Source organism: Suricata suricatta, chromosome 2 (genome assembly GCF_006229205.1).
Source record: "Suricata suricatta isolate VVHF042 chromosome 2, meerkat_22Aug2017_6uvM2_HiC, whole genome shotgun sequence".
NCBI classification, from domain to species: Eukaryota; Metazoa; Chordata; class Mammalia; order Carnivora; family Herpestidae; genus Suricata; species Suricata suricatta.
In genome coordinates this window covers 96,920,696-96,928,916 of record NC_043701.1, presented here as the reverse complement: position 1 = coordinate 96,928,916, position 8,221 = coordinate 96,920,696, and the positions used below count along the sequence as shown (strand labels likewise).

The following is an 8,221-nucleotide window of genomic DNA, read 5'->3' as shown; positions in this document are numbered from 1 at the left end:
CAAAGATCTTATTTCCAAATAAGCTCACATTCACAGGTCTAGGACCTCAACATATCTCTTTAGGGGACACAATTCAACTTATAGCAGTAGCATACAGCAGTTATTTCTTTGAATTGTTTTCTCTGGACTGTAAGCTTCTTAAGAACAGAGACCTTGTCTGTTTTATTCACCATTATATCCCCAGAGCTTGTCAGAGAAGCTGGCACATTGCAAATGCTCAGAGAGCATTTGAATAAATGAGTAAGTAAAAACTCTCAAATACAAAATTCTTTGTGTTTTACTCTTCCACCTAATCCCAACTTCTTTCCTTTCTCAAAGGCTTGGTGGTCTCTGGGATTCCTGAATCTTGGTCAGCAATCACCAAGTCCTACTGAACTAGGTCCTACCTATCTTTTGCTAATGGCTATCATCACCTTCTCTTTTCTAGCCATTACCACCATCCTAATGCAGGCTTCCCTGGACTAATAATGTTCCTCCAACGTCCTCTTTCAGCCCCTTTCCAATCCATCCTCCATACTACCACTCTTATATGTCCTACTTCTTCAAATCTGTCAATGCCTTCTTACCACACATGGCTTCCGATGCTGTCAGTGATCTGGCCCCAACATACCACCCACCCCCCTGACTCCCAACCTTTTAACCACCCTCCTTGTTCTTTCCGTACTGGACATAATGTAATTCTCATTGTCTTAATCACAGTGTGCTCTTTGTTGATTCAGATTTTTGCACATGCTGTTCCCTTTGCCAGGAATGTACTTCCCACCCATCTTGGCCTAACTAACTCATGTCTTTTACGTCTCAGTCAAAACCCTCCTTTAATTAAGACTCCATGACTGCCCTCCCCAGGCTTAGATTCCCCTGCTCTTGGTGCCCCCCATATAGGTTCGCAGCACACCTCACATTTCTCTTTTATAAACCTCATCACATTTACATTCTTAGTTCAATGTCTGTCTTCCATGCCGTGGTATAAACCACATGAAGGCTGGGGCTGTGTCTAGCTTGTTCATCTCTGTATCCCCAACATTGCCTGACTTATACATGGTGCTCAACACATTTTTGTTTGAAGAATGGATGCATTCAGCTGCCATTTCTCTTTGTTCTTTGATTTGGCTCCCATTTTGGGAAACCCATTGGTTTCTAGAAATCAGAATATGTGTTTCTTTTCTTGCTTGGCTCCTCTCGGTTCTTGGCTCTGTGGACTTCCCCTTACTCAGCGGGATTCCTCCCCTGGAGGAAGAAGTCTATGGTGGCTAGAGTGGGGAAAGCTTTATTAGAAGGCAGAACTTTCATCTTGCTGGGGCCGAAAAGGGGAAATCTTTACCAAATTCCCAACATAGTGTTAAGGTGGGATAGAGGGGTTTTGTGCAGATTGCCTCTCTTACCACCACTCTCAAAGGGGGTGAGGAGAGAGGGCATACGAAGAATATTGTTGGTGGGAAAGCAAATGGATATAGATATATATATATACTGATTATTCATTGCCTCCTCTAGAAGTTCTTAGAATATTTCTTCCTAACTTGTGCTATTTTTCTGGAAGATGAAGATACCTAAAGACAGTATTTGTAGTTTTTCCACTCACTGACCAACAGTGTCTGTGCCCCCAAATTAAGATATCTTATATTTGATCATCTATGTATGGTTTCTTCATTTAACAAATGTTTATTCGGGCATTCTATGTCCAGACTGGGCCATTGGCTCAGGATGCAAAGATGAATACAATAGAGTCTGCCTTCCTGAGGAAAGAGGGCTGGCTGGAAAGAAAACTCAATCAGTTTTAAGATGTCATACAGTGTGGTAGGTGTGATGATAGACAGGCATGTGCCATGTTTAAGGAACCCAGAAGAGGGAGGCAGAGCTTCTAGTTATTATTTAGAAGTGCACATTGCTATATCTTCTACAATGGTTATGCCCTTTCAAAGACTTTTGGGCATCTTTAGATGTATTTCTTGTATTAATATGTCTTGGGATTTTCTACATCTTTCAAAATGTTCCCTGGGAAGTTAACATTAAGGGGCCTGGAGACAATTAGACCTGGATTTAAAATTTGAGCCTGGGCCCTTATCTTCCAGCTGCGTGACCTAGAGAAATCGCTTACTCCCCCACATCCATAAAAGAGTGTACAAGTGCCAGGATTAAATATCACAGATGCCACATGTTTAGCACGTGCCTGACGTGCAGTAGGTTCTCCATTGTATCTTTCTCCAGATGATTGTAGCTCTTTTTGGGTAGTGGTGGTGCTGGTGACAGAAACCCGTTTCTATTCAGCTTCACAGGACACACAGAGGCTCAGTTGTGGATGTTTTTTAAAAAGGAGTTTATTGGTATAAAAACAATTTAAACATTATATAAATATAATATAAATATTCATTTTACTAAAAACATTCATAAGTTAGCCATGTTTTTGAGGTAAACCTACAGATTCCGAGCAATGATCTGGCTCTGAAACGCCGAGGATATTCCAGCTGCATAATCATTTTACGTTATCTTTTTCAAAATGAATACATAAAATATTTTAAGTGGCATTTCATAAAAATATAAATATCTATTATTTATATAAATTAACTCAACATCACATAGTTAAATATCAATAAATTAAAAATAATTAAAATAGTGTCCTAACGTTCATACTTTTCGTTCTTCACAGAGAACAACATCAGTTACATGCCCAGTGGACAGGTTTCTGACCAGAGAAAGGAATGCCCAAGAACTACAGCAATCTTAGATACCCGGGTTACATTATCCGAACAGCCCTGAGGCTGAACTGAAGGAAGTCCTCCAGGCTTCTCAGGGTGAGGTGAATTGTCGTGTGCCTCAGCCACTCATCCTGTGACTGCAGCTTAGCCTGCAGGCCGACTTCTGCGGTTGGAAAAGGGGTGGTTACCTCATCCTGATTCTTTCCCTGCAGGAAAAAAAAAGACAGAAAGAACCATTTAAGTATTGAACAAATTCTGTGGAGTGGCAGGATGCTCTGGGCTGTGGAAAGACGTTCAAATTAGACGTTCAAGCTTATCGGGGCTGCCTACCCTGACTTGCCCAGGTAGGTAGTGGGAAGTGCCTCTACCCTGAGCCCACCTGAGCATCCTGCATGCAGCCCTTTCATGGTGACTGAATTCTATTCCTCCCTTTGCTACTCTGTATCTGTTAGACAATGAGCGTCTCGAGGGTGGCCATGGTGTCTTGTCTTCCCTTATGCTAAATGGTGCCTGGCGCAAAGCCCTATCCATCCGCCGTCTGTTGAGGGTCCACTGGTCTGTGATATAAGGAGGAGTGGGAAGCACCTTTCCATAGACGCATTGACATGAGGCTAAGTAGTTGTGGGAGGGCTTGCACCTCCGGCTGTGGTTCTAGAGCACGGCAGCACGGGCATCTCCTGGCGGTTCTGAGAGATGCGAGTCTGAGCTCTTCCGCCTGCCAGGACCTGTTGGATCAGACCCTGCGCTGTGACAAGATTCCTGGGGATTTGGTGCGTGTTTTAAAGTGGGAGAAGCACCGGTTTAAGGCAAACAGCTAGAAAAGGTGGTGGCAGTATCAACAACCATGTGCCTGCTTCTCCGTCTAGCACCCTTCCTAATGCACTTTGTTGGGCTCATCCGCATGCTGCGCCATCACGCCTCCATCAGGTGGCATTTGAATGGCTAGCTGGTAGTGACCAAGGCTTTTGGTACCTGCCCTTCTAGCCTTTAAACATTTTTCTGCATTAACTCTTTTAGCAAAAAGTAGGGGGAAAGAGTTGAAGCTACCACAATGACAAGAATATCAGTAGGCAATAATTAAAATATCAAAATAATTTTTTTACCCTCTGTTCTTCATTATTATAGATCACTGAGCAGGATTGGATGTGCTTCCTTCTGCCTCTACAGATTTTTCCCCCTTATATCTTAAGCCATTGTAGTAGAAGTTGATGTTAAAATCTACCTCATTTAATAGTTTTAAATATAGTTATTGGTGTCTTTTGCAGAAGAGAGCCAAAAGAAAAAAAAGGTTTCAACTATCAGAAAACATTTCCTAGATCCTTTCCTTTACATGTGGCCATCTCTTTTGAATTGGCTTTGCATTCCCAAGTTGTCTAGGCTCCTTTCTTTGAGCCTCTTTTCCTCCCACTGAGGGAGGGGATGAGGAAATGCTCACCTTACGCCTCAGCATCTGAAGCAGGACATTAGTAGTGCTGTGCACAGACTTGGCATTTTCCTTATCGCCCTCATACTTGTCCTGGAGGAATTTCAGATATACCTGAAACTCCCGAAGACCAGTAGTGATTCTTGCCAGGCAGGTCTCCTAAGAGAAAAGATGGGAAAATCGGTTATTGCTAGGAAGGTATAATCAATTTAAAAAGTTAAAATTGCTATGATTCTGCTACTTCTCCCTCTGCCCCCTCCAGGGAACTTCAAATATCCCTTAGCATTATATTTTGAGACATCAGACAGCATCAGCTGCCCCATTTTAAATATCTGGACAGAGATACTACTTAATCAGTTTTACCCAGAACCTGATAGATGCTAGAATGTGGCATGGGGGTCCTTCTCTGATTCTCCCCTTCATACTCTTCCTTTTGGCTACACTCCTTTTCTTGTCAATATTGGGTTGCACTCCTTTTCTGGGATAATCAGAAGGCAGTGCAGGATATCCCACTGTCTGGAAGGAAGACGGTGTGGAGAATGACCTCTACAGGGAGGGCAGATTGTGATCCTGCTAAGGGCAACCAACAAGCAGAAGGGCCACTTTACCCGGATAATTAGCTAAACCTGCTGGGCTTTGTAACACTTGATGGCTGCGAAAATCCCAATACAGAATGGCTGTCTCTACATTGCATTCAAAAGTAAGATGCCTTCAGAAAGATTCAAGTTGGCCTCCTTGTGAAATTTATGTGATGTTCTTTACATTTATTCCCTTCTTTGTTGTCTGCTTGGTCTATATGTATACGGACACTGCATATCAGAGGGAGACTTTTTGACTAAGGAATAGTAATAGTGAATGTGATGTGTTCTTACCTGATTGAACCCAGATTGGAAGCATCCATCTTTTTCTGCCAGTTTCGGAAGATTTAGGTTGTTTTCTGCCAGTGCCTCCTTGCTGTCCTCACATTTGTTGTACTTGTCACACATCTGGGGAGAAATACCAGAGTTGTTGTCATAGAAGTGCCCCAAAAACAAACACCACTAGAGGGCCGATTCATGTTTTACCAAGGCAGGAAGTTCTCTAAGAGAATGAAGTCACACCACATCGATACCCAGGCAAGCCAGGTCTCGTGAGTATGGGCAAGCTTGGGTTCAGTTCTGTGCTCACCTATGACTTCACACTTGTTACCTATCCTGATTCTTGGTGTCCCTGTCTCTCCAAATTGGGGATAATGAAACTCCTCCCTTGTAAGTTTTTTTGTGAAGATGAGACATACTATTTACATAAAGTGCATGGCACGTGGTAGGTAGTCAATAAATGACAGCAATCTTGATGATAATTGGGCAAATGTAATTTGAATCCTAATTTTCCAGCTGGAAGGACCTTTGAGATCATCTAGTCCAATTCCATAATTTTACAGATGGGGCCCTGAGATGGTAGGGAATTTGCCAAGATCACAAAGCTGGTTCAGGAGAATCAGATCTCAATTTAGTTCAGGGCTCCCAATACCCCCTCCTATGTTCTTTCCTTTCTACCAGACAGAGCAAAACTACCTTACCTTTAAAGCTTTGGAGCTACTTTAACCTATTTATTATTTTGCCTCTTTGCTAGTGGATCAAGTACGCATCTTATACGCTGGAATGACTCTGGGGAGTCCCTAACCACTGAGCTTCCATAACCTAAAAGTCCTGTGGTTGTCCTGAGAAGCTCAACATTTATTTCAGGTGGTACTTTGCTAATCCTTCCAAAGTCCAAGAGACATAAAGAAAATTGATGGACATTATTTTTTGGTAAGGGAAAAGGAAATCCTGAGAGGCAGTGACACCCGGCTTGTGCCAAGTATGGAGCTGGGAATGGGCCAGGGGGCATGTATTTCAACCCTGGTGTGTCTTTGCCAGGAGGGAAAGGAACTCCCGGTGACCAGTAGCAGAAAAGAAATGCAAAAGACAGTCTGCCCCTTTGGCCTAAAATCTAAACTGCCCCAGAACCCAGCAAAGACCTCCCAGTGCAGGAGCCCTTGTCCATATCCAGGGACCAGGAGGTAAATGCCCACACAGACCCTTTATCACCCTCAATTGAGCCTACCCACCTCCTTTTTCAGTGCAGAGATTTTGCCGAGGATGTACTTAATGAGTTCTTCCATTTTGTCTGCAGAGGTGAGTGGCAGTCTCTTTGAGGTGGCATCCCCTTTGGAATCTCCTCCCGGGGGTCCCGGGGTTGGGAAAGCTGTAGTCATCACCAGGAGCAGCCCCAGGGAGAAGGCGAGTGGACTGAAGGCGCCTGTGCCGGTGGAAGGGAGAACAGCCAGTGAGCAGACGGCCCAGCTGGGGTGCAGTGCTTCTGGCGGTTGGCTGCCGGCCAGCCCTCCCAGCGGACACACACCCCTCCCTCAGCCGGCCCGGCTGCCAGGCAGTTCCAGGGCCAGGGATTTCCTTCACTTACTTGTGGAGAGGAAGGTCATGGCTGGGGTCCTGGAGGGCAGATGGAGCTCTCTTTCGTTCCTGGTGGGCTCGAGGGCAGAATGAGCCTCAGACATCCCCAGTCTCCTATTTATTGGGGGTTGAGATTCTAATACTGAGACTAATGGGAAAATCCCACATTTAATCATTATTTTGGAGGGTGGGGGTGGGGCCAGGGTGGGTGGAGCTGCTTGGAAGTACTATTGTGCAATGGGCTACATCTTTAGCATCACTGGAGTCACAACTGTGGGTGAAAAGTGCTGCTTAGGTCATACCAAGCTAGCCTAAGAAGCAGGACCACCTTTATTTTATTTTCTGTGTTTTTAAAATTAAATTAATTTATTTTTATATATTTTTTTAGTGACTCAGCATTTTGGCATATCTTAAGAAGGAAAGTAAAGTCGAAGTCATGCACAAAGTTTTACAGGGGCGGGGGGGGGGCAAGAAGCTAAGGCTGACTGTGATTTAAGAATGCTTTCATTACCAGAATAACAGGGTAGGATTTAGTATTCCAGTTAATCCATAGTCGTGAAAACCTAAGGCGTTTTGACCTGAGCTTCCTCAGACCACACCACAGCCCATTAGCCTGGGGTTACAAGTAAGATGCTATTAGGAGCGAGCCATCTGCAGGACTTTCCTCTCATTGCTGGCTCTCTCCGGGACCAGCTGTTGCAGAACTGTCTGACTGCCCCCAAATCTCATGCACTTGTCTCTAGGAGTTTCCAGGCATGGTGTGAGATACATGTAAATGACTCCTCTGTGCCGCAGCGTGGCATCTGCCAGTTTCTTTCTCACCTCTTCCAGCCCACTTCAGCCACCCAAGCCTCAGCCCTGCTCCCTCCCTAGTGGCCCCTCGGATTTCTCTGCCAAGGGTCTTGTGCTGCTAGTGCTGTCCCCTCTGCTGGTCAGAGGGTGATCCTGTTCCTCAGGGAGATTCCTGAGGAGACCAAGTGGGCGTTATCTCTGCTGGAGCCCTCTAGTTAGCAACACCCACTTGGTTCAGGGCAGAAGTGGCGAGAGTACTACTCACCTCTTTGTTGGGATGTCAAAGGAGGACCTTGTGACATTTTCTAGAGCTTGTGTTCATCGCTCCTGTAGGACTGGTTTTGAGTCCAGAGGTGGCTGGGAAGAGGTGTCCTGACAAAGACACAGGCTCTGAGGCTCTGAATCATGCTTTTTCTTCAATGCCCCAGGCTACCTTGTTGGGTTGAGCTTATATAGCTTATACAGGTTCCCTCAGCCCTTACAATGACGTTTCTTGCAGGAGGCTTCTTGGTCTCATGCAAATGAGCTCTAGATCAGGCTGCCTTACCAGCCTCCTGAACACCCAGGAAGCTCAGAAGATTGACACCAGGCAAAAACTAGGACCTTTGCACATCACCAAAAAAACAAAAACAAACAAACAAACAAACAAAAAAAACAAAAGAAGAAGAAAGAAGAAAGAAAGATTTTCAAAACACAGTGTTATCACAATCTGCATCTTTGCAAAGATCTCATCGGGATTGCTAAAACAAGGACCTCTGCTCGAGTATTTAAAATACAATAGATTTACTCAAGTTTTGTTTTGCGAACAACACTTTAGGACCAGCCTGTTGGGGAAAGTGAGATCATTCATTCTTCCACTGACTTTCTAAATGAAGGCAGGT

At 44.5% G+C, this 8,221-nt stretch overlaps 1 protein-coding gene across 1 annotated transcript; it reads right to left on the bottom strand.

Annotated features, from left to right (window-relative positions):
* Nucleotides 1–2,319: 2,319 nt before the first annotated feature.
* IL6 (interleukin 6) lies at nucleotides 2,320–7,764 on the bottom strand. The gene is made up of 6 exons (XM_029914484.1): nucleotides 7,606–7,764; nucleotides 6,559–6,662; nucleotides 6,206–6,396; nucleotides 4,989–5,102; nucleotides 4,129–4,275; nucleotides 2,320–2,899 (listed from the first exon to the last, which is right to left on the bottom strand). The coding sequence occupies exons 2-6, from the start codon at nucleotides 6,650–6,652 to the stop codon at nucleotides 2,732–2,734; spliced, it is 714 nt and encodes a 237-aa protein (XP_029770344.1). The 5' UTR covers nucleotides 6,653–6,662; nucleotides 7,606–7,764; the 3' UTR covers nucleotides 2,320–2,731.
* Nucleotides 7,765–8,221: the final 457 nt, after the last annotated feature.

Coding starts and splice junctions, on each gene's coding strand:
- IL6 (XM_029914484.1), bottom strand. CDS start 6,652: ATGTCTGAGGCTCATTCTGCCCTCGAGCCCACCAGGAACGAAAGAGAG. Junction 6,397..6,558: donor CATGACCTTCCTCTCCACAA/GTAAGTGAAGGA, acceptor CCACCGGCACAG/GCGCCTTCAGTCCACTCGCC. Junction 2,900..4,128: donor TTCAGATGCTGAGGCGTAAG/GTGAGCATTTCC, acceptor TTTTTCCTGCAG/GGAAAGAATCAGGATGAGGT.